The following is a 25,026-nucleotide window of genomic DNA, read 5'->3' as shown; positions in this document are numbered from 1 at the left end:
TGTATCATATCACCCCTGTTCCTCCTTTCCTCCAGGGTTTACATGTTCAGGTCCGCAAGTCTCTCCTCATACGTCTTGTAACGCAAATCCCATACCATCCTCGTAGCTTTTCTTTGCACCGCTTCAATTCTTTTTACATCCTTAGCAAGATACGGCCTCCAAAACTGAACACAATGCTCCAGGTGGGGCCTCACCAATGACTTGTACAGGGGCATCAACACCTCTTTTCTTCTGCTGGTCACACCTCTCTCTATACAGCCTAGTAACCTTCTAGCTATGGCCACCGCCTTGTCACACTGTTTCATCGCCTTCAGATCCTCAGATACTATCACCCCAAGATCCCTCTCCCCATCCGTACCTAGCAGACTCTCACCGCCTAACACATACGCCTGTCTTGGATTTCTACTCCCTAAGTGCATCACTTTGCATTTCTTCGCATTGAATTTTAATTGCCAAACCTTAGACCATTCTTCTAGCTTTTTCAGATCCTTTTTCATGTTTTCCACTCCCTCCGGGGTGTCCACTGTGTTACAAATCTTAGTGTCATCCGCAAATAGGCAAACTTTACCTTCTAACCCTTCGGCAATGTCACTCACAAATATATTGAACAGAATCGGCCCCAGCACCGATCCCTGAGGCACTCCACTACTCACCTTTCCCTCCTCCGAGCGAACTCCATTCACCACCACCCTCTGGCGCCTGTCCGTCAACCAGTTCCTAATCCAGTTCACCACTTTGGGTCCTATCTTCAGCCCATCCAGTTTATTTAAGAGCCTCCTATGGGGAACCGTGTCAAAAGCCTTGCTGAAATCTAAGTAGATTATGTCTATAGCACGTCCACGGTTCAATTCTCCAGTCACCCAATCAAAGAATTCAATGAGATTCGTTTGGCACGATTTCCCTTTGGTAAAACCATGTTGTCTCGGATCTTGCAACTCATTTTCTTCCAGGAAATTCACTACCCTTTCCTTCAGCATCGCTTCCATTACTTTTCCAATAATCGAAGTGAGGCTTACCGGCCTGTAGTTTCCAGCTTCTTCCCTATCACCACTTTTGTGAAGAGGGACCACCTCCGCCGTTCTCCAATCCCTCGGAACCTCTCCCATTTCTAAGGATTTATTAAACAAATCTTTAAGAGGACCCGCCAGAACCTCTCTGAGCTCCCTCAATATTCTGGGGTGGATCCCATCCGGTCCTATGGCTTTGTCCACCTTTAGTTTTTCTAGTTGTTGATACACACTCTCTTCCGTGAACGGTGCTATATCCACTCCATTCTCAAATGAACGTTTGCCAGTCCATCGTGGTCCTTCTCCCGGATTTTCTTCAGTAAAAACAGAACAAAAGTATCTATTTAGCAAATTTGCCTTTTCTTCATCATTATCTACATAGCGGTTTGCAGTATCTTTTAGTCTCACAATTCCCTTTTTAGTCATTCTCCTTTCACTAATATACCTGAAGAAATTTTTGTCACCCCTCCTTACCTTTCTAGCCATTTGTTCTTCCGCTTGCGCTTTCGCCAGACGTACCTCTCTCTTGGCTTCTTTCAGTTTCCTCCGGTATTCCTCCCCGTGTTCCTCGTCTTGAGTTTTTTTGTATTTCTGGAATGCGAACTCTTTTGCCTTTATTTTCTCAGCCTCTTGCTTGGAGAACCATAGCGGTTTCCTTTTTCTTTTACTTTTATTTACTTTCCTTACATAAAGATTTGTGGCCCTATTTATAGCTTCTTTCAGCCTGGACCTCTGTCCTTCCACTTCTTGTACGTCCTCCCAGCCCATCAGCTCCCTCCTTAGGTATTCCCCCATTTTACTAAAGTCAGCACGCTTGAAATCCAGGACTCTGAGTTTTGAGTGGCAACCCTCCTCTTCAGCCGTCATATCAAACCAAACCGTTTGATGGTCACTGCCGCCCAGGTGGGCACCCACTCGGACATTTGACACGCTATCCGCATTTATGAGCACCAGATCCAGTGTCGCTCCCTCCCTCATGGGTTCCATGACCATTTGTCTGAGCAGAGCACTTTGGAAAGCATCCACAATCTCTCTACTTCTTTCCGATTCCGCAGACGGAACCTTCCAATCTACATCCGGCAGATTGAAATCTCCCAGCAACAGCACCTCTCTCTTCTTTCCCAACTTTTGAATATCTGCGATCAGGTCTTTATCTAATTCTTCCAATTGTGTTGGAGGTCTGTAGACAACACCCACGTGGACAGAGGTTCTATCATCTCTTTTTAAGGTGATCCATATCGCTTCTTCTTTACCCCAGGTCCCTGTCATTTCGGTTGCTGTGATATCATTTCTCACATATAGAGCTACTCCTCCACCTTTACGACCCTCTCTATCCTTCCTAAATAGATTATAGCCTGGTATGTTTGCATCCCATTCATGGGAACCATTGAGCCATGTCTCTGTGATTGCAACAACGTCCAAGTCTGCCTCCAACATCAGGGCTTTGAGAATGCATGCATAATCTTCAGTTCAAGCCCTGATTGGATTTATTGGGTTTTGTTCTGCAAGATCATATTTGCAGATCTTATTACTTCTACTTGCCTGTTTCTATAGCCTAAATGTTGCACATCTCCTGAATCAAGTTTCAAGTTTATCAAGAGGTTTACTATCCTGCCTATCAAAGTTTGTGTCTAGGCAACTTACTACTACTACTTATCATTTCTATAGCGCTACTAGATGTATGCAGCGCTGTACACTTGAACATGAAGAGACAGTCCCTGCTCGACAGAGCTTACATACTAAACATATAGTGAGAAGGATTAGGGTATGAATATAATAACAGCACATAATGCATATGGGGAAAAGGGGAAGAACTACAATGTTGATATGCCAGGTGAAGGGAAAGAGAAAAAGGGAGGTGCTGTAGGGCTTTGAATCCATTCAGGCTCTATTCCCTACCACTCCTGAGAGAACATTAGGAAAAAGCATCGGGAAATAAAAATGTCTTAAGTTCTGCTTTGAAGCCTGGAAGGGAAGTCTGATTTCAGAGAGAATGCGGTAGTCTATTCCAGTGCTCTAGACCCTGTACTGAAAATATGGCTTTCCTAGTACGTTCATGTATGATTTCACAAAATGTTGGTATCACTAGTAAATTCTGGGAGAAGATTGAAGCTGTCTTGGAGTAGTGTATTGAATCAGTAATCGAGACAAATATAGCGGCTCTTCTGCTTGGTGAATCTTGTATACCAGTATCAAAATTTTGAAAATAATTCAGTGGTGCAGTGGAAGCCAATGGACGATTTTTAGAAGTGGGTGACATGGTCAAATTTTTTCTTACCAGTAATTAGTTTTATAACTGTGTTCTAATATCTTAAGTTTTAAGACCTAGGTATAAATTTATTTATTTATTTGTTGCATTTGTATCCCACATTTTCCCACCTCTTTGCAGGCTCAATGAGGCTTACAATACATCATGTGTAACAGAAGTACATGAAAAAGTATACATTTAGTGATAACTGAAGGATTTTGGGTAGCATGATAATGATAAAACATGATAGTGTATTAACAAGCAAACATATTAAGAAATATTTAAGAAATATATAAGAGTTATATAAGAAAATATACATTTAGTAGTAGCTAAAGGATCTTGGGTACCATGATAGTGAGAAAACATGGTAGTGTTTTGGCAGGTAGACATAGAAGAGGCAGTTTTGGATGTGCATATAGGAGTTTATATTTGTTGATCATTGTTGTATGCCTTATTAAAGAGATGAGTCTTCAGTAGAACTCAGAAGTTAGCTAATTCATAGGTCGTTTTTAATTTGTGCAGCAGCGCATTCCAGAATTGTGTGCTCAGGTAGGAAAAGGTTGACGCGTGTGTTAGTTTGTATTTGAGACCTTTACAATTTGGGAAATGAAGATTGAGGAATGTGCGGGATGATTTTTTAGCATTCCTGGGTGGTAGGTCTATCAGGTCTGACATGTAGGCTGGTGCGTCTCCATGAATAATTTTATGAACTAGGGTGCGTTCTTTAAGTGGAAGCCAGTGCATCTTTTTTCGTAGGGGTTTAGCGCTTTCGTATTTTGTTTTACCGAATATGAGTCTAGCTGCAGTGTTCTGAGCTGTCTGAAGTTTCTTGATTATTTGCTCTTTGCAACCTACTAATCTACTAATTACAAAAGAATGTACAAGGGTATTGATTGCTGAGGAATCAGGAAATGGGGTGATTCAGTGAATTTTCCTAATCAATCTGTTGGCAGGGGCAGAAAGAAAGTGACTCATCTACGTATGCACCTAGAATCTTTGTATTTTGTACCTGTGTAATAGGTATAGAATTACAAAAGATGGGATGCAAAATCAGTGAAATACCTGTATGCCAGTGGAGTATATGCCTCATTAGTTCTTCAAGCTAAAGTGGAGTATATGCCTCACTAGTTCTTCAAGCTGTGACCTGATTGCCACATTTTATTTCAGATTTTCTTATACTGGCCATCATGAGGGTCATGAGCACCTTTGCTTGGCTATTCGAAATACTGAAAATTCTAGCTGCACGATACCTTTTAAGGGAAAATCACTTCTTTCTCTGTCTCCTGCTGGTGGATTGCCATAACCCATTCATTCTGGACTGGTTTGGTAGGATTAAAGGAAATAAAATTATCAGGTAAGACATAATTTCTCCATATTCTTCCCTAAATGCATCACTTTACACTTGTTCATATTAAATTTGATCTGCCATTTGGATGCTCAGTCTTCCAATCTTACAAGGTACTCCTGCAACTTCTCCATTTGCAGTTCAACAGCTTTGACTAATATTGTGTCATCTGCAGATTGGAAGTGCTCAGAAAGGATAAGATGAAAACAAAAACATGTAATGAATTCTTTGCATTGGTCTATACTGAGGAGAATACTGGGGTCATACCCGAAACAGAAATCTTTTTGATGGTGATGATTCAAGCAACTAAACCTGGTCACTATAAATTTAACAGATATAGCGGCTCATTTTCAAAAGAGAAAACTGTCCAAAAAGTGTCATAAAGCAGCATTTCGACGCATTTCTTCTCAAAATGTCCAAATCGGTATTTTCAAAAATTATGTTGCAGACGTTTATCTATGCAGTTTGTTTGCAGTGCTTCTAAATCAGGGCATGTCAGGGGTGGGATAAGGGTGGGCTTTGGGTTCTAACTCTTGGACATTTTACAGCCATAATGGAACAAAACAAAAATGTCTAGGCTACAACTTCAACGTTTTGGTCTAGACCTATTTTTAGAACAAATAAGGCACAAAAAGGGAATTAGGGATGACCTTCCCCCTTTCTCCCCCAGTGGTCACTGACCCCCTCCCACCCCCCAAAGATGTGAATAAAAACAGTACATACCAGCCTGTATGATAGCTTCAGATGTTATAGCCAGTTCTATTAGAGCAGCAAGCAGGTCCCTGGGGTAGTGTAGTGGTCAGAGCAGTGCACTGTAGAGAGGGGGACTCAGGCCCATATCCTACTCTACCTGTTACACTTATGGTGGAAAGTATGAGCCCTCCTACACTCACCAGAAACCTATTGTACCCACATATTGGTGACGTCTTCACCCATAAGGGCTATTGTAGTGGTGTACAGCTGGGTACAGTAGGTTTTTGGTAGTTTTTGGAGAGGGTAATGGTGGGATGTGTACCGCAGAGCTTTTATACGAAGTCCACAGCAGTGTGCCCTAGGGTGCCCCACTGCTCTCCTGGGATGTCAGAGTGGCCAGTCTACTAAGAATGCTGGCCCTTTGTACATCCCAGTTGCTTGATTTTGTGCGCTTTTCACTTGGTCTTTTTTTTCTTTTTCAAAAATGGACCAAAAAGATAAACGCACAGAGCACAAAAACATCTTGCATATGGCCATTTTTGGAAAAAAAAAAAGATAGACATTTTGATATTTCGAAAATGTTTATATTTCCTATTTAAATTTGGGTTGTATAGCGCAAAATATCCAAAGTCCGACTTAGACATCATATAAAAAATGCTCCTCACAATATAGTAAACTGACAAACTAAATTATAATAAATCACCAGGACTAGACGATATTCACCCTAGAGTTCTTAGTAATTTGTAACCTGTCATTTAAAACAGTCACAGTATCTGATGATTGGAGGATGGCTAATGCCAGTTTTTAAAATGGGCTCCAAGGGTGATTTGGGGAGCAACAGAGTGGTGAGCTTGACATTGGTGCTGAAATGTAAACAAACATAGATAAAAGTGATCTGGTTGATACATTTGTATTTAGATTTTCAGAAGGCATTTGATAAAGTCCTTCAGGAAATTAAAATCTTGTGTGATAGGAGACAGTGCCCTATTGTGGATTGGAAACTGAGTAAAAGACAGGAAACAGAGGGAAGTGCTAAGTGGGTAGTTTTCCAATTAGAAAAGGGTCAGTCGTGCAGTTCTTCAAGGGTCTGTACTAAGACCTGAGCTGTTTAGCATATTCATAAATAATCTGGTGATTGGAGCAACAATTGTGGTCAGCAGATTTGCAGATGACACAAAATTATTCAAACAATAGAGGATTGTGAGGAATTATAGAAGGATCTTATGAGAGTAAGATGGCAGATGAGATATAATGTGGACAAATGCAATGTGGTGCACATGGGGGAAAATGATTTCAAATACAGGTACAAAATGGTAAGTTCTGAGTTAGAAGTCAGCATCCATAAAAAGCTATTGGAATCACTGTGGGCAGTATATTAATATTTCAGCACAGTGTGCCACAGCCGTAAAAAATTGTTAGATGTTATTCAAAACGTAATGGAGGAAAAACGCTGGCTTCCACATCAGGAGAATTTCATTGTGCCTCTGTTTGAGCCTATGGTGTGACTGTGCCTTGAGTACTGCATGCAGTTCTGGTTGCCCCATCTGAAAAAGGATATAATGGAACTAGAAAAGATTCAGAGAAGTGTGACAAAAATGTAAAAGGAGATAGAACCCCTGTTATGAATAAAAGTTAAGCAGGTTAGGGCTGTTTAGGGGTCCTTTTACAAAGGTGTGCTGGAGAATGGCTTGCGGTAGTGCAGGCACAGGTTTTGGGTGTGCGCTGATCCATTTTTTAGCGTGCCTATAAAAAAGGCCTTTTAAAATTTTTTTCCGAAAATGGATGTGCGGCAAAATGAAAATTGCCTTGCATCCATTTTGGGTCAGAGATCTTACCGCCAGCCATTGATCTAGCGGTAAAGATCATGTGGTAACCGGGCAGTAATGACCTACGTGTGTCAAATGCCATTTGACGTGCGTCTGTTATGCATGCCCAAAAATGAAAAATATTTTTTGGACATGCGCCCAAAATGAAATTACTGCAAGAGCCACGTGGTAGTTGGGCAGTAACTCCATTTTGGCAGGCGTTGGGTGTGCGTAGATACGTGGCATAGTAAAAGGGCCCCTTGAAACAGCTGAAAAGGTGTTTGATAAGTTTATGGAATCATGAGTGGGTAGAGCAGATAAAAAGAGGACACTAAAATAAGAGAATACACCATGAAACTAACAACCAGTAGACTGAAAACAAACTGTAGAAAATATTTTCACACAGTCATTTTAAGGTGTAGAATCTTTTGTCTGTGGATGTGGTCAAGATGACATGTACAGCAAGATTCAAAGGAGGTTCAGACAAGTTCCTGGAAGAAACATTCATAAACAATGAATATCATCCAGGTAGATTTTGGAGACCCTTGCTTATCTCTTGAACAGAACTATGAAAATTTATCTTATGTTCAGGAACAGCAAGATAAATTGGTGATGGAAAAGATAGGGGGAGGGGAAGAAGTTCAAAGAACCTCTGCAGTATGGCAGAGGTTGTAAGCATGGAGTTGGGTGTGCGCATGGAGATGGGGAAAAATTTCTTGTGCCTCAGATTGGTTCAGACCTAGTGCAGCAAATCTAGAATTGCAGTACAGCAAGCCATGTAAGGTACTAGGTTTAGTGGAATGTTGAGATCAAGATGCAGCATTTCATCCAGCATCTTACTGTAGACACTTGAGTGTTATATAGTCAAGTCTGCAATAATATTGTATTAACTGAAATATTTTTATTTATTGATATTCTGAGTTAAATTGGCAACCGTGTTTTGTCTAAGCAACATTTCTCTTTTATTTTTTTCTTTATTTCATGGAGAAAAGGCATTTTATTGGGGAGCAGGGGCAGGGACTAGGGATAGTCCCATTTAGTATGGTTGCCTATGTTGTATGTGTAGATAGTGAAAATGCCACTAATGTGTCTCCCCATTGCCTGTTAGCTAAATGCAAAGCCATCATCACCCAGAACCAGGGAGTCAGAGGAGGACAGGTCATACAGCTGAAGCAGATTGTGGATGAAGCCGTGAAAAACTGTCCAACGGTCAAGCATGTCTTTGTAGCCCATAGGACAGACAACAAAGTCCACATGGGCAGCCTTGACATACCTCTTGAAGAGGTATGTTGACCTTCTATAGCAACGGTGTGCATTCAGACTTAGCAGTCTTTAGTGCAGTGTAACAGTGTGTTCTTTGTTCTGAATGTACAGCTTATCATGTAGTTCATGTGTTGAACCGAGCAGCAGTAGATCTTTTAAGGGGTTGCTTACTAAAGCTTAGCTTAAGTTATCTGCAGTAGGGACCATAAGAATAAAATTTGACTCCTGAAAAAGGCGCACGTGGTGCTGAAACACAGGGCTACCGACAAACTGAGCCGGGCCACAGGGCTACCGACAGACTGAGCCGGGCCTGGGGCAGGGCTGCTGCTGCCAGGCCCGGGGCAGGGCCGCTGCCCCCCCCCCCCAGGATCCCTGCTGCTGCCACCCTCCCAGGATCGCCGGCGCTGCCGTCCTCCCAGGATTGCCACAGCTGACGCCGCTCCCGCCCACCAACCAGAATTGCAAATACCTTGGCTGGTGGGGATCCCAAGGCCCTGCCAGCAGAACAGGCCTTCCTCCAGTGCTGCTCTTCCCTCTGCTGCATTGCCTGCCCCTGCGACTGCTTTTTTTCTTACGTCACGCATGCTCTGTTTCAAAACCAAGCATGCGCAGCTTGAGGGGAAAACAGCCGCTTGGCAGGCAATGCGCGTGATGAGCAGCGCTGGAGGAAGATCTCTTCTGCTGGGGGGTGGATCCCCCGCCATCCAAACAGGTCCTGCTGTGTCTTCAGGTCCTCCCCAGCCTCGAAGGGGGGCCCGGCGCCGGAGTTTTCTCTCTTCTGCTCCTGTCAGTACGCGATCACCCAGGTCCCATAAGGAGCAGGAGAGAGAGAGAGACCCTGGTGCTGGGCCCCCCTTGGAGGCCTGGGCCTGGGGAATTTTGTCCCCCCCCCCCCCCGCTCCCCCCTCTCGGTGGCCTTGCTGAAGCACAGGATTGCGTTGAGTTATTTTATTGTTTTTCTTCAGTAGCCCACCTGTTTTGGAGCCATACTTGTCTGCCCCCTTCTCATTTTTGTTGCTATGTTGTGGACCGTTGTTAGGGGAACACTTCTGCTGTTCTTTGGCTCTCTGAAAAAAGAGGCCCCGCACCTCCTTCTTGCTTTCCCAACTCAATCCAGAATAAAGGTTTGCACGGGGACAGAGATTTCACCCATCCATGTCTGTCCCCACTAAAATCTATCCCATCCCCACCCGTACCCACAGGTACTTCGAACACTAAGGATGCAAAGTAAATTAGGGATGGGGAATTTATTCTTAGAGCAGATTCAGTTATTCTTAAAGGCTCAAACTATTTCAGATTAATTATTTGGCACCAACATTTTTGACAAGATAGCTTAGAGCAAACGTATATATGATAGCTGCAGAACAGCAAAGCCTTGATTTCTAAGCAGCAGTGGAGCCAAAGCTCCAGTAATCTCTCTCAGTGTGTTCCAAGCCTCATTCTGGGGCTGCAGTAGCTTCTCTCAGTGCATTTCAAGCCTCATTTTGGTGTCACCAGAGATTTGGAATACACTCCCACTGGAAACCCATGGCAACTTCTACGATCTCCACAGGAACCCCACAGTGACTTCTCCCATTCCCGCAGGATTCTTTTGGATCTGGAAGTCATACCCGTGGGTAGGGTTACCATATGGCTCCAGAAAAAAAGAGGACAGATTGAGCCAGTCTTGGTTTTACTTCAATTGCTTTCAATAGAAGTAAAATCCGGACAGGATCAATGTGTCCTCCTTTTTCAGGAGCCATATGGTAACCCTACCTGTGGGAATCCCGCAATTACCATTCCCATGCAGCTCTCTAATCCAGCAGCATTGCAGCTACAAAAAAAGTACTCAATGTACAATATTTATTTAAATCACATTTGGCACAATAAAACATTTTAGAACATGAAAATCTTCCCTTCAATTGCACAAGGGACCTGAATGAGTGACTGAGAGGGTGTTCTTAATTAACCCAGGGTGTCATACCATTGCTTTTTGTAGTTAATGTTTATATATATTGGATTACTATTGTGAGGCCATATAAAAGTTACAGTTAAGAGCAAGCCCATGTTATAGATTAAGCTTAAAGGTAGGCCTGGGTTCAGATGCATTTAACAAAATACTTTTCATTGCACCTTCTAGGTGTAAAGCACAGAGCTAATTTATAGCTGTTATTTACACCTGGGGCATACCATTGCAGATGGGGGTGTGTGATTTGTTTATGCAAACACTGAGGCCTGTCCGCTGAGTACTTTTGCTATAGACACAGTGGGAGAAAATCTTCAGTGAATTAGTTGGCTCGTTATGCATAAAGAGCTAGATGTACAAAAGTGTGCTATTGTGTTAGAGTGTGCTAACACCATCATAGGAGCCGACTCTGTGGGTGCTGTGGATGCTTGAGCACCCCCAATATTGAGAAAAATTCCTTGTATGGGTCCAGGGAGGGGTTATTTCCATTGGGCTTAGCACCCCCAATAATTTTGAAAAGCTGGCTCCTATGAACACCATTAACGGGTTTTGTTTGTAAATAGGTTCCAGTACATATGGTAAATAACATGCATTAATGTGTGTTCACAAGCACCATCACAATAGTACCATTTAGTAAATCTAGCACACAGGGTAATTCTAGATTTAAGGGGCAGGTATGCACGTAAATGCTGACATTTTAGTCATTTACCTGTGTACCAGTATGTGAACACATGTGCATAAATGACAATAAGGGGGAAGTTATCAAGGAGCACTAAAAGGCAAACTTTTACCGCACTTTGATTTATCATAGGTTTCAACAACCTGCTGTATCTCGGTAACACAGGTTGCTGACCCCTGTGGTAAATGAATAACTCTCATATGACCAAGATATACAATAAGAGGCAAGGAGCTGCTGACAGATAACACAGAAAAACCATACAAAGCAGACCGATAATAAAGAAAAGAAGTATTTTTTTGGTACTATTACCTGATGTGGCCACATTTCGCCCACAGGCTGCGTCAGGGGTACACGTGTGAGGAGCCTGAGGAGTGGAAATTCTGTCCATTTGAAGAGAAGGGCTGTTTGCTGTTTGAATTTCATTTTTAACTAGTAGGGAAGTTTGTCAATATCCCTTTTTAGCTTTACCCTTGCCGAAGTCTGTGGGTGAAACGTGGCCATATCGGGTAATTTCCCAATAAATCATTTCTCTTCTTTATTGCCAATCTGTTTTGTATGTTTTTTGTGTGTTAACTCTCATGTGAGTCACCTCACAAGCAGCATTATTCCAGCAGCCTGGGAGCAGCGGGCCTCAAAGCTGCGACACGATACTCCCTGGCCAGAGATTAAAGGGGTTGCAGGGCTAATCCAGACTCCCACACCCCTCCCTGCAATCACACTCCCACCCCCCAATCCAGATCCACCCATCCCTCATTGACACTCCCAACCCATTGGGTGGAGCCAGACCTGAACCTTGTTGGAGAACTGAGAATTATCAGCTGCGTTTGGGGTGTGACAACCCCGGCAGTCACAGGCTGTGTTTGATCTACTTCCAGAGGCCTGCTAAGACTGAATGCACTGAACTGAAGGAGTTTCCCTACTCTATATCTCGGGCCCTGTGAAAGGAACAGGACCGAGGTTTCCTTTGAATAAATGTTTATTTTTTATTTCACCCTTTTGTCTGACTGTGTTATTTTACTGGCCCACTCCCCAACCCTCGTTCAGGGTCTCAAACACCGCTTTATAAAACTGTCCTCCTTTAGGGCAATTCTATAATGTGGCACTAACACTTATACACTATTTACGCATGTCAGGTATGTACCTACTGATTTTGGCACCTCTAAATGCACTAGGTGCCATTCTCTAAGGTCGTGACTAAGCACAATAGCGTGGAGTACAAGAGGACATATACGTAGGTAGAGCATGAGCGAGCTTTGAGTGTTTCTCCAACTCATATGGATAACATAGAGAATGCTACAAGTTACGTAGTTTACGTGGCGCACAGGCACGCCCATTTACACCTTCCAAAGAGCTGGAGTAAATTTTGGCATTTCAATTTGAGTTGACACTAGTATTCTATAACAGCATCCTGGTGCACAGATGCTGTTATAGAAATGGTGCTTGGCGTATGGCGTCTCCAGTGAGATACGCTAAGTTATAGAATTAACTCTTTGTGCCTGGTAAACAAGGTATGGTAATGTATTTATTTATTTATTAGATTTGTATCCCACATTTCCCCGCATAGCAGTAGGCTCAATGTGGCTTACAGGTTCCGTAGAGGAGAGTACCAACTCCGGGAATATATACAGAGTGGAAAATAGAGTAACAGTGGGTGCAAGGAAGTTGATAAGGTTCCGGAAAAGAGAATTCAACCCTGGGACGAATATATAGTTGCATAAAGAGAGAAGTAATCCCAATGAGGCTGATAAGTCTCTGGGGATGGGACTACAGCTTGTAGTGAGCAATACAGAGTAGGATAAGGGTAGAAATACACTTAATTATAACTGGAGTGGTAAAATTCGTACAGTTTGAAGTAATAGGTTTATGTGGAAGGGGTATTGTTCATTTCAATTAGATGCCTTTCTCTACCTGTGTACTTATATTTTATGTGTGTGTGTTTGTGGTTGTACTATTTTTTAAATGCTGGCTATGTTGAAACATACACACAGTTAGTCTCAGTGCTTCATATGGAAATGAGATTATTTTTTTCCTGTTTTTTATTTGAATTCTTCAGGAATATGCATACAGTTAAGGTATCCTGACTAACACTAAAGAGCATACTTTCTCTCTCTCTCCCTCCCCCCCCCTCCTGTCCATCCTCCTCCCCTTCCCCACACCTCCTTAGGAAATGGAAAAGGCTGATCCTACCTGTGAACCTGAGAGCATGAATAGTGAAGACATGCTTTTCATGCTGTATACATCCGGCAGCACAGGACAGCCGAAAGGGATCGTCCACACACAGGCAGGGTATCTACTGTATGCCTCTCTGACCCACAAGGTATCTAAATTTTATCAGGGGAGAAAGAAAAGTGTATTTTTGCTTCTCAAAGTTTACGTGAAAACAGGTATTCTGTTTCTTGGATAGTTCTCTGTCAATGACTTCTGTATAAATGAAAACTTTTATTAGTTACAAGTAAATAAAGCATTAGTAATTATTAATCAGTTTGCTTGACCTTTCAGAAAAAGATACAGATGAAAATCTTTTATTTAGGGCTGCTTCATAGAGTTTTTGTTCTTCCAGGTACAGAATGAGAATAAAAGCCATGGTGAATCAGGGACTTAGTCTGAATGGACAAACCATAATCCTAGTCGTCTTCTCATACGGTATTTAGGGAATACTGGTGGCTTTAACTGGCCAAACAAGCAGTGAAGTGGATCACAGGCAATAAAGTTATTCTTTAACAGTTCTCAGAGCGTCAAGTTTATTTGCTATAGAGGGGCATTAGCGATATGACGTCTAAATCCGATTTTGCTGACAACGTCCAAAAATCAAGTGGCAAACATAGCAATTTTTGATCTAGAAAACGTCTCTCTTTTTATTTGGAAAATGGCCATTTGCTAGATGTTTTGTGCTCAGTGTGTTTTTCTTGTGTGACCATTTTTGGAAAAAAAAAAAAAGTCCAAGGGAAATGCACACAAAAACAAACCATTGGGATGTATGGGGTCCAGCATTCTTAGTAGTCTGGCCACACAGACATAGCAACAGAGCAGTGAGACATCCTAGGGGGTGCTGCAGTGGACATCACATAAAAGGTCCTAGGTACACATCTCACCATTACCCCCTTAAATTGTATGGGGAGCTCTCCAAACCCACCAAAAACCTACTGTACCCAACTGTAGCCCTTATGGATGCAGGTACCACCTATATGTGGGTACATTAGGTTTTTGGTGGGTTTTGGAGGGTTCACACTTTCCATGACAAGTGTAACAGTTAGAGTGGGATATGAGCTTGGGTCCCCCATCTCTACAGTGCACTGCACTGACTACTAGACTACTCCAGGGACCTGCTTGTTGCTCTAATAGGACTGGCCATAACATCTGACACTGTCATAGAAGCTGGTATGCACTGTTTCTTTCACATCTTTGGGGGGTGGGAGGGGGTCAGTGACCACTGGGGGAGTAAGGGGGGTCATGCCTTAATCCAATGGTCATCTGGTCATTTAAGGTACCTTTTTGTGACTGAGGGGCAAATGCACAGTGGCTCCCATTAAATATGGGTGCTGAGGGAAAATTACAGGGTTGCAAATGAGATGCATGGATCCCATTTTCAGCATCGGTCACTGTTTGCGACTTGGAGCTGTCAAATGTGTGCACAACTTGAAAACCCCACGCCAGCAAAACCAGGGGCCCAGAGGAAATGTAGGGGGGCCCAGGCCCCCGTGGCCCCATGTAGCTACGCCACTGCCCAAAACAGGGACAAGGCAGAGATTACGTCTCGGGGCAAGAGCTGTTTGGGCCACATTTACGTCACTGCTGCTGTTTCTAATGGAGCTATTACCATTCTAGAGGAAAACTTCAAAAATTGCAGTCAGTCAGCTTCCTGCTGTTGTGAGTTTTTTTTTTTAATAAAAATTACTCATCGCAGCACAGACTGACATCATGTCAAACCATGATCCTTGTTTCTAAACTTTTTGATATGTCGCTAAACCCATCAGAGATGGACCTCTAGAGGCATCGATAAACCTTCATACTTTTTTCCCCTCTGGACATCTCTCCCACATTAAGCTCAATCCAGAATTTGGTTCTGGATTTTTAAAATGTTGCCGTCTTCAATCTGCAGACGAAGAGTTGACAATTGTGAGCTGCCAGGGAATGCAGCCAGCAGTAGGCAAGAAACATATTCAGACCTGGCATGAATGAGTCTCACTTTGGCCACTGTCCAGTAGCTAAACGGAAAATAGTGATAGTATTCGGGATAGAAGCCAAACATTGTTGTAGCATGAAATGTTTTTTGGTTCCTGATGGGTTTGTTTATAGGACAGAATAGGATGAAGTTAAAGCAACGAAAACTATCAGCTGAAGATGAAACCCTACATTTTGCTGCCATGATAAAATTATAAAATGTTTAGAAACACACAGTAGGAATGAGTTTCTGCTACAGAATCCATTCTCTAAAGCTTTTCTCCCTTGCTGAAATTCAGTTTATAAAACTCTGTTACATATATGCCCATGATGGCGATTTCTGGCTCCCAGTTGTTACTGAAGTCCATTTTTAGCAGAACATCTGCTAAATAATTTGAAGCACCTAACATAGTCTTTCAAATTATTGGCCTATTCAGCCACGCTATATGTACAGGGGATGATTTTATAAAAGCATGTTCGTGATTTCAGTGTAAGCGTATTCAGGGGCAGAATCATGATTTATGTGCGTACTTTATAAAATGTTTACGCTCATGTGCAAATATTTACACCTTCTGCCGAATAGGTGGAAATGGCTGTGGCTTCTTTTCAGCCGTGATTTCTGCAGCATCTCAGGGCTTATATGATAAAAGTGCCTTTGTCTGATAAAATAGGTTCAAAATAGGGGCCCATCCAGGCGAGCCACCTCTACTTCAGGAAGCAGGTAAAACCCTGGCTCTTCTCCCAAGCCTTTAATGTGACTGACTATACACCCGTTCTGCACCTGGTTCTGCTTGCTACATACCCTGTAACTTAGACCACTACCTGGAGAGCGCCTGGGAAGTACAGGAAATATATCTGCTCACAGATTACAGAATATAACTGCTCACAGGGTCTCAGTAAAGTGGTCTTTCTCTCTCTACTTCCAAACCAAGACTGGAGGAAAATCCAGTATTTCCAGACTGAATTTGCGCTCATGGGCCAATTAGAGCCCAGAACAACATTTTTTAAAAGTAGCTGGCCACATCACTGCAGGTTACTTACTCTTTGTGTTAAACTAAAGAAGTTGGAACAGTCATTTCTCTGTAACAGCTTTAAACATAAAATATGCACCACCTGCTGGCCAAACTAGAGAAATACACTTCATGAAATATTCTTACAATTCACATGCTGGAAAATTCACCATTTCGCCACAGTCACATTTTCTTCAGAGGGGGAGAAAACTTAATTGTTCCTTTATGTGGAATGAGGGGGCTTAAGATGATGGTGAAAGGGAATAGACTCAGAAGTAACCTGAGGAAATACTTCTTCACGGAAAGGGTGGTGAATTCGTGGAACAGCCTCCTGGCGGAAATAGTGGAGATGAAAACAGTATCTGAATTCGAGCTTGGGACAAGTACATAGGATTTCTAAGGGAGAGTAGATGGCATGGATGGGCAGACTGGATAGGCCATATGGTCTTTATCTGCCTACTTTTTTCTCTGTTTCTATGTTTGTAAGTTACATAGATTTGCTCATATTTTATGACTGTTTTTTTTCTCTCCAGTATGTGTTTGACTACAAGCAAGGTGATATATTTTGCTGCGTGGCAGATATTGGCTGGATCACGGGGCACAGCTATGTTGTATATGGCCCACTCTGCAATGGAGCCACTACTGTTTTGTTTGAGAGCACTCCGCTGTACCCTAATCCAGGTGAGGAAACATTGCATTTCAAGTTGGATCCAATGTACCACTATACCTATTCTGGTGAAAGCCAAGGCTGTGTTTCTTTAAGGATAGATTGCTTACATTGGCATCACTGAGTGCAGAGTTACAAAATGTATCCCAGAAATGTCCTACTGAGCTGTGATAGTGAGTGATGGGAAAGCACCTTTTTGCAGCCTGTAAAGTTGCATATAAATGGGAGCAACATGACTAAGCGCTATTCTGTAAGGGTGCGAGTAAGTGGCATAGCTCATAAATGCAAGAAGGGTATTCTTGAGGGTGAAGCATAGGAGGGTCATGAACAGTGCAAATGTCGCTCATGAATATTCATTGTGGATATCCCAAAAACCTGACTGGCTGGGGTGCGGACTACTGCACTAAGCGCTGACTATGAATATTCAGCGTGAAATAACCAACTTTCTCCCGCTGAATATTCACGGATAGCCGGTTAAGTGCTATTTAACTAGCTGGGAGCCGTTCCTGCTCACTTAAATAGCGCTGAATATTGGGGGGGGGGGGGGGGAGTTTAAACAATTTCAAAGTATTTTGAAACTATATAAGGGGTCTCGTTTTTTCCAGACACTGTGTAGAATGCTGCTGTAACCTAGCATAAGCATGCCTAATGTTTACATGCTTGCAGCTATACCTGGTGTAACTGTGGTTCCCTAACTGTGGCAAGGGCATGAGTAATATACCATATTCTCTACGTTGTGTGTGTAACTGGCAGCCCTGATCGTGTCCCTCCTATGCTTCACCTTCGAGAATACCCCCCCTTGCATTTATGAGCTACGCCACTTACTCACACCCTTACAGAATAGTGCTTAGTCATATTGGTGCCATTTACATGCGCAAGAATACATTTAGGGAAGGGAAATGGGACTTGATATACCGCCTTTCTGAGGTTTTTGCAACTACATTCAAAGCGCTTTACATATATTCAGGTACTTATTTTGTACCAGGGGCAATGGAGGGTTAAGTGACTTGCCCAGAGTCACAAGGAGCTGCAGTGGGAATTGAACCCAGTTCCCCAGAATCAGAGTCTGCTGCACTAACCACTAGACTACTCCTCCACTAGCAACATTCCATGTAGAAGCCTGCCCTTGCAGATCAGCAATGCGGCCGCGTAGGCTTCTGTTTCTGTGAGCCTGAGACTCACAGAAAGAGAAGCCTGCGCAGCCGCGTTGCTGATCTGCAAGGGCAGGCTTCTACATGGAATGTTGCTAGTGGAATAGCAACATTAACATTCCATGTAGAATCTCAAATAGTAGCAACAGAATCTCAATAGTAGCAACATTCCATCTAGAATCTCAAATAGGGAAAGGGAAATGGGACTTGATATATACCGCCTTTCTGAGGTTTTTGTAACTACATTCAAAGCGGTTTACATACTTATTTTGTACTAGGGGCAATGGAGGGTTAAGTGACTTGCCCAGAGTCACAAGGAGCTGCAGGGGGAATCGAACGCAGTTCCCCAGGATCAAAGTCTACTGCACTAACCACTAGGCTATTCCTCCACTCCATGAAAGTGTTGTTTTCTGTACATTTATATGCACCAGTGGTGTGTAGATGCGGGTGCCCAGTTATAGAATTGTCATTCACCTGTGTAAGTGTTGGATTTTACAAAAGCTGCATGTCCAGAAAAAAAAACAAGCAAGGAGCCAAGTGAAATAACTCTTTTATTGGACATCTAGAGTGGCAAGCAAAATTCCCCCCCCCCCCAAAAAAAAAAAAAGAATCATTGATTCAAATCCCCCGTTCACTTGAGTATTTAGACACCTGTGGTGTCAGGTATAAGTGTCTAAATCCAGATTTTTAAAGGCATTTGTGCATTTCTGTTGTAAAGTTGGAATATCTTCATACTGTTCTGGCCCAACTAAACTGTGCCCACAGCACACCCCCTGCCACCCTGCGATATGCAGCTTTTACTCGTTAAGGGCTAGATTCTATATATTGCATCTAAAAAATTGGCGCTGAAAAAAATATGCCTAGGTGTATTCAATAGACTGTTCCTAAAGTTAGGCGCGATTTACAGAATATGCCTAACGCCCATCCCTGCGACTAAATGTAATTGCGGCCATTTACATAAGTAAAACTTGGTGTAAATGCCCACGCCTAAGTTAGGTGCGGAGCAGGTGTATTCTATATCACTGTACGTAAATTTTAGGAACACCCATGCTCCGCCCATGCTCCTCCCATGGCCACACCCCCTTCTGAGTTCCACATGGCAGAATTTATGCGCACCACTTTATAGAATATGCTTAGCACAGTGATTTTCAACCTTTTTCATCTCACGGCACAGTTACAAGGAGCAAAAATTGTCAAGGCACACCACTGGAATATAACCCATACCTGCCCGTCCCCGCTAAGATCCATTCCATTCCCACCCATACCTGTAACCTTCAGAAGTAGTTATTTAATTATGCTACTGAAGTACATTAGAGCACCAACATACCTGCTACTGGGAAGCTGGAGCAGGACGGACTGTTACAGATTTCTACACAGAGTCACAGACACCATATACCACAGAATCCTTCACCTCAGTTGTAGATGCAAACATGACTCTCACCTGATACAAAATAGGGAACCGCAAAAAACATGCAGACAAAAACTGAAAGCAGAGATAGTGGACTCTACATGTTTTGCAACACCACAAGCATGTCCTCGTGTACCGTGCAAAATAAAGCCGACAGATTTACATAATTCATTCACTAAACTGAAAATAAAATCACTGCCTCCCCCCACCCATCAGTATCTCTCTCTCCTTCCCTCCATTACTCCAACCTCTCTTCCACTCTTTTTCTCACTGATTTCTCTCTTATCTCCATTTGGCCTCCCCCTCAGCAGCATCTCTCTCCCTCCCTGCCTCATGGTCATGCATCTTTATTTCCTAGCCCAGCCTGTACTGCTCTGCTCAGTTGATGGGCAACATTTTTTTCCTCTCTTCCCCGTAAGTTCAGGCATCTTCCACCTGTGCCCACCCCACCGAGAACTGACATCTTCTACCTGTGCCCTCTCCCTTAGCTGGCATCTTCCACCCACGCCCGCTTCCTGAGAAACAGCATCTTCCACCCTCCCCTTCGAGGTCCTGCAACTATTTTTATGCCTTTCCTCTTCTCCCTGACGCTCTTCCAACCTTCTCATTCAATTCCAGCAGCACCAGTGATCCAGGCAGGTTGCTCCCTGAAGCTGTTTTCTGCAGTTCCCACCTATGTGGGGCAGGATGTTGCATCAGAGGCAGTGGGAGCTGCAGAAAGAAAACTTCCAGGTTTGGCCTGCCTTGATCGCTGACACTGCTGGTACTTAATAAGAAGGTTGGAAGAGCAATGGGGGATGAGGGAAGGAATAAAATGTTGGTGGATCTCAGTAGGGGAGTGCGGGTGAAAGATGCCGGTTCGGGTGGGGAGTGTGGGTGAAAGATACCGGTTCGGGTGTGGGATCGCGGGTAGAAGATGCCGATTTGGGTGGGGGGCATGGGTAAAAGATGCCAGGTCAGGCGGGGTGCAGGGTGGGGGACACATGCGGTGCTGGTGGAAGATGCAGCATATCTCTGGGATCCCTGCATCACACCTGGGAAGCAGCTGCAGCACACCGGTTGAAAAACGTTGGCTTAGCAAGTAGTGTGCGTAAATTCTAGTTATTGCTAATTAGTGCCATTAATTGCTTGTTAAGATCCAATTATCGGTACTGATTGGCTCATTAATTAAATTATGTGCGCAGTTCAGCTGCACAGCCAGAATTGTGCGCAACTTTAGTCAACATGTATAGAAATTGCTGGTAAATAGCAGCTTTCTAAAATCACTATTTACGTGTTCAGGGCATTTCCACATGTAAAAGCCATCCTTTCTAAATGGAGCTCAATAGAGTTTAATTTCCTTAATAGGGGACACCAGGCCATAATTGTACAATTTGATTTATCAGCCACATTTGACCTGGTGAGCCACCCATTTATGATGCAGATGCTAGGTGAAATTGGGAAGAGTACTTGATTGGTTTAAAGGCTTTCTAAAAGAAAGAAGCTATAGAGTGAAAAAGTCAGAGACACTAAATTGTGGAGTTTCTCAAGGTTCTCCCTTTTCTCCAATTCTTTTTAATATCTTTTTGAATTCTCTTGGAACTGCTCTGACTCAACTACAGGTAAACCTCTGCACTTACACAAATGACAGCACCCTGCTTGTTCTAGTGTTGTCTACAGGTAAAAATGTTATATCTAACAGTGCAAGAATGTATTGACACAGTTGAAAGATGGGCTTCCGAGCATTGTTTGAAGTTGAATATAGACAACACTAAAATGCCATGCCTAGGCTCCTCCTCAAACTCCTTACTTATTAATGGTTTGACCCTCAGAGATAATATACTTCCTAATAAAACCAATTTAAAAAAGTTATTCTAGATTCAGCCCTATCCTTTGATGCTTACATTAACTCATTAAGCAGGATAGTATTTTGGAAACTTAAGCAATTATGTCGAGACATAAAGTATTTCTTATTTGACCTTTTTAAAATTATTATCCAGGACCTTATCCTTTCCTATTTAGATTATTATAACATTATTTATGTGCTGTGCTCCGAGAAATTGAAAAAACAATTACAAACATCACAAAATACTACAGCTAGATTGTTATGTAGTGCTTGGAAGTTAGATTGGGCATTGGTTACCTATAGAGCCACGTACAATCTCCAAATTGTGTACTGTAACATCTGGATTATCAATCTTTCTTTTATTGCATAAAATATTACAGAATGGGAGTCAGGTTAATACTCATTTTCCACTAACAGGAAATATAAAATATAAACATGTTTTTCACCTCTTTATTCTTATATCAAGCAACAAAAATTCGGCATCTTTTACCAATAGACATTAGGTCTACTCAGATTATGAGTTTTCATAGATGTGAGGAGTGAGTGGTATAGTGGCAGGTGTCCCTAGGAACACTCCCGCACTGAGGTTGCAGTTCAGCCACCTTGTGGCAGGGTGGCACTACTACTACTACTACTATTTAGCATTTCTATAGCGCTACAAGGCATACGCAGCGCTAAACCTGACATATCAGAGGCAGAGTCTGAGGAGCGGGGTTCAGGCCAGGAGGTAGTCAAATGCCCTGGAGCATAGTGGATCAGAGAGGCCCCGAGGCAAGAGGTCTCCAGGAGAGGTCCTGAGGGAAAGAATCCTCATAAGGTGATCTGACTTAGGCTATAGTACCTGATGGAGTTCCAGGGAAGAAGGGTGGCCCTAGCCCAGACCTTGTATGCTGAGTGAGGAATTCCAGGGTTGAATGCTTGTAAGAGAGAAGACTGTCAAGGTAGGCTCATAATCCCTTGGTTGCTGAACAATGAGTAATGACCACATTGTATATGGAAGACAGTAGCCATACCAGAGGTGGACTGTTGAAAGTGAGCCTGTGTTTAAGAGACTTCCATGAAGAGTATTGAAACTGTGAGGAAAAAGGCTTGTTTGTTTCCCTTGCACATAGTAATAAAGATTTCCTTTTTGACCTTACGTTGCCGTCTGGTGTGTTTTCTGAGGGTTCCATTCTGCCTTGCCAAGTCACACTATCACTTATTTTTGGAAGCATAATTTCAGAGTGGTTTTTAATAGTTTGTAATTTTCCAGTCAGCATTGGTTTTCTTATCTTGGAGGTACAATTTTATAATCTTTTTAAATGTTTGTAACTTCCTGGTAATGACTGGCTTTCTTTTGGAAAACTACAATGAAGCAGCTATGTTGTAATGGTGGAATATAAGCAAGGTACAATTGTATTGTATTAATTTTCTGTGGGTTTTTTTCCCCTGTTTAACACTGAAAGTGTTTGTTTCATTTTACCATAACCTGATTAACTGTATGTATTTGGGGGGTTTTCAGGTCGATATTGGGAGATGGTGCAACGGTTGAAAATTAATCAGTTTTATGGTGCACCCACTGCTGTCCGCTTGCTGCTGAAATATGAAGACAGCTGGGTAAAGAAGTATGACCGGTCTAGCCTAAGAACTCTGGGCTCAGGTAAGCAACACCTATGGTCTTGTGTATAGCACTGATTTTCATCTTCCAAATATGTATCTTTTTGAAACACTAATGCTTGACTTAAAAATTGTGAAAAATCATTTTGCTAAGTGCAGTTAACAGAATATGTAATCTGTGAAAGTCAGATCTTGCCATTGATTACACTGTATGGCTTGTTGGCACATTTGGGTGGTCGAGTTTTTTTTTAACTTGCTCTTTTGCACCCCTTACCTCCTTATGCAAGCCATTCCCTTCTTTCAGGGACTGCCTTGACTCACTATCCGCTTCCACATCTAGTTAAGACTTCTCTCATTCAACTTTTTGAAGTTCCTCACTAACTCTCCCCTCTCACCTTTCCCTATATCACTCCTCATGAACTTTGTTCATCGGACAAATCAGTCTTCTCTACACTCTTCTGCTTTACTGCTAACTTCCTAACTTTGCGCTTCCCATCTTGCTGCTTGGAAAAAGCTTGTTGAGTTCATACACCACGCTCCTTCCCTGATCTTATTTAAATCCAGTCTAAAAGCCACCTTTCCGAGGCTCCTTATAAATCTTAAAACAACCTTGTTGACTTGCCATTTCCTTGATTCTTGAAATTCCCATAGCACTTTTTTTTGTCCTGTATATTGTCTTAACTAGATTGTAAACTCTACAAAGAGAAGGGACTTCTCTCATATGTATTATGTAGCACTGTTTGCATTCATTGGTGCTGTAGACATCATACATAATGATACCCATGTCCATATTCAGCACTACGAGTAGTGAGGAGACAGACCAGTATCTAAAAAAAATTCACAGTGTTCCTGGTGCAGCAGTAAAGAGTCTATCCATCCCTTTCTCCTGTACTGCTAATTCAAGACTCCGTTCCTTTTGTCTCGCTGCACCTCACGCCTGGAATGGACTTCCCGAGCCTGTGCGTCTGTCCCCGTCTTTGGCCATTTTCAAATCAAAACTGAAAACCCACTTCTTTACCACTGCTTTCCTAACTTACTTGCCCTGTCCTTTATCCTCACCTCTCTATTCCCTTACCCTTAAGTGTTCTGTCTGTGTACTGTCTTATCTAGATTGTAAGCTCTTTGAGCAGGGACTATCTTTGTGTATGGTGTACAGCGCTGCGTATGCCTTGTAGCGCTATATAAATGATAAGTAGTAGTAGTATTTAATCTTTCTTACTTTGGTTTTAGTGGGAGAGCCCATCAACCATGAAGCCTGGGAATGGTTTTACAAAGTGGTGGGAGAGAACAGGTGCACCCTTGTGGATACCTGGTGGCAAACAGGTAAACTCTTATCATGGGAGTACATGACTGCTGGTAGACAATGTTCTTGCATGCATTGTGATCTTTTGCATTTTATCCTTGCTGTGTTGGCGCAATATTGTAATTTCCAGCTGCTCACTAACCTACTGATTAGTTGATATTATAAGTTAAGCTGTTCTGTTCTTACGTTTTCTAATCTGTTATGCCTGTCTAGGAACTGCAAAAGGCTGCAGTAACAAAAGTTGGTCACAGTGAAAAGCATTTTCTATGTAAAGTGTCATTTTCATGTGAAAAAGGGCTCCTGTAACATTGCGTAGGGTATACACATGCAGAAAGTGAGCTCATGGAAAGAGCAAACCTACTTTTACACAATCTGGGATGAATTCTATATATGGTGCCTTAAAAATCAGTGCCAAAAAACCACATGGCTGGTGTGATTCTATAAGTTAGGCATAGTTTATAGAATAGGCTCATGCACTGTTCTTGTGACTAAAAATTTAGGCGCACCCATTTAGGCCACCTAAAACCAGGCTTAAGTTAGGCGCAGATTGGGTATATTCTATAGTAGAGAATATCATTTTTTGAAATGCCCACAACCCGTCCACTCCATGCCCATAGCCACGCCCCTTTTGACTGCGCAGATTAGAATTTATGTGCACTGTGTTATAGAATACGCCTAGAAAGTTGTGTGTGTTAATTCTAATTAAAGCCAATTAGTGCTGCTAATTAAGTACCAATTATCAGCATTGATTGGCTTGTTAATTAAGTTGTGCTCACAATTTGGCTATGCGGCCAAATTAGCACGCACAACTTAAGGCACCATAAGCAGAATTTTTGGGGGTCTGCGTGTAGGTTTTCCTGGGGCCGTAGTTGGATAGAGTGGAGGCATAGTTGCAAAGTAAATTCATTTTTGATAATTTT

The 25,026-nt window shown here is 42.5% G+C and overlaps 1 protein-coding gene across 1 annotated transcript in view; it reads left to right on the top strand.

Moving 5' to 3' along the window:
• The window catches only part of ACSS1 (acyl-CoA synthetase short chain family member 1), a 167,199-nt gene that overhangs the window by 56,566 nt on the left and 85,607 nt on the right, over positions 1–25,026 (top strand). The window contains exons 4-8 of the mRNA XM_030196271.1: positions 8,207–8,382; positions 13,150–13,302; positions 16,690–16,837; positions 22,709–22,846; positions 24,034–24,126. Coding sequence (XP_030052131.1) covers positions 8,207–8,382; positions 13,150–13,302; positions 16,690–16,837; positions 22,709–22,846; positions 24,034–24,126 — 708 coding nt within the window. The remainder of the gene's footprint in view (positions 1–8,206; positions 8,383–13,149; positions 13,303–16,689; positions 16,838–22,708; positions 22,847–24,033; positions 24,127–25,026) is intronic.

The sequence above is a fragment of the Microcaecilia unicolor genome, chromosome 3 (assembly GCF_901765095.1).
Source record: "Microcaecilia unicolor chromosome 3, aMicUni1.1, whole genome shotgun sequence".
Taxonomy (NCBI): Eukaryota; Metazoa; Chordata; class Amphibia; order Gymnophiona; family Siphonopidae; genus Microcaecilia; species Microcaecilia unicolor.
Note: the sequence above shows the minus strand (reverse complement) of the source record. Positions and strands in the feature narration are given on the sequence as shown.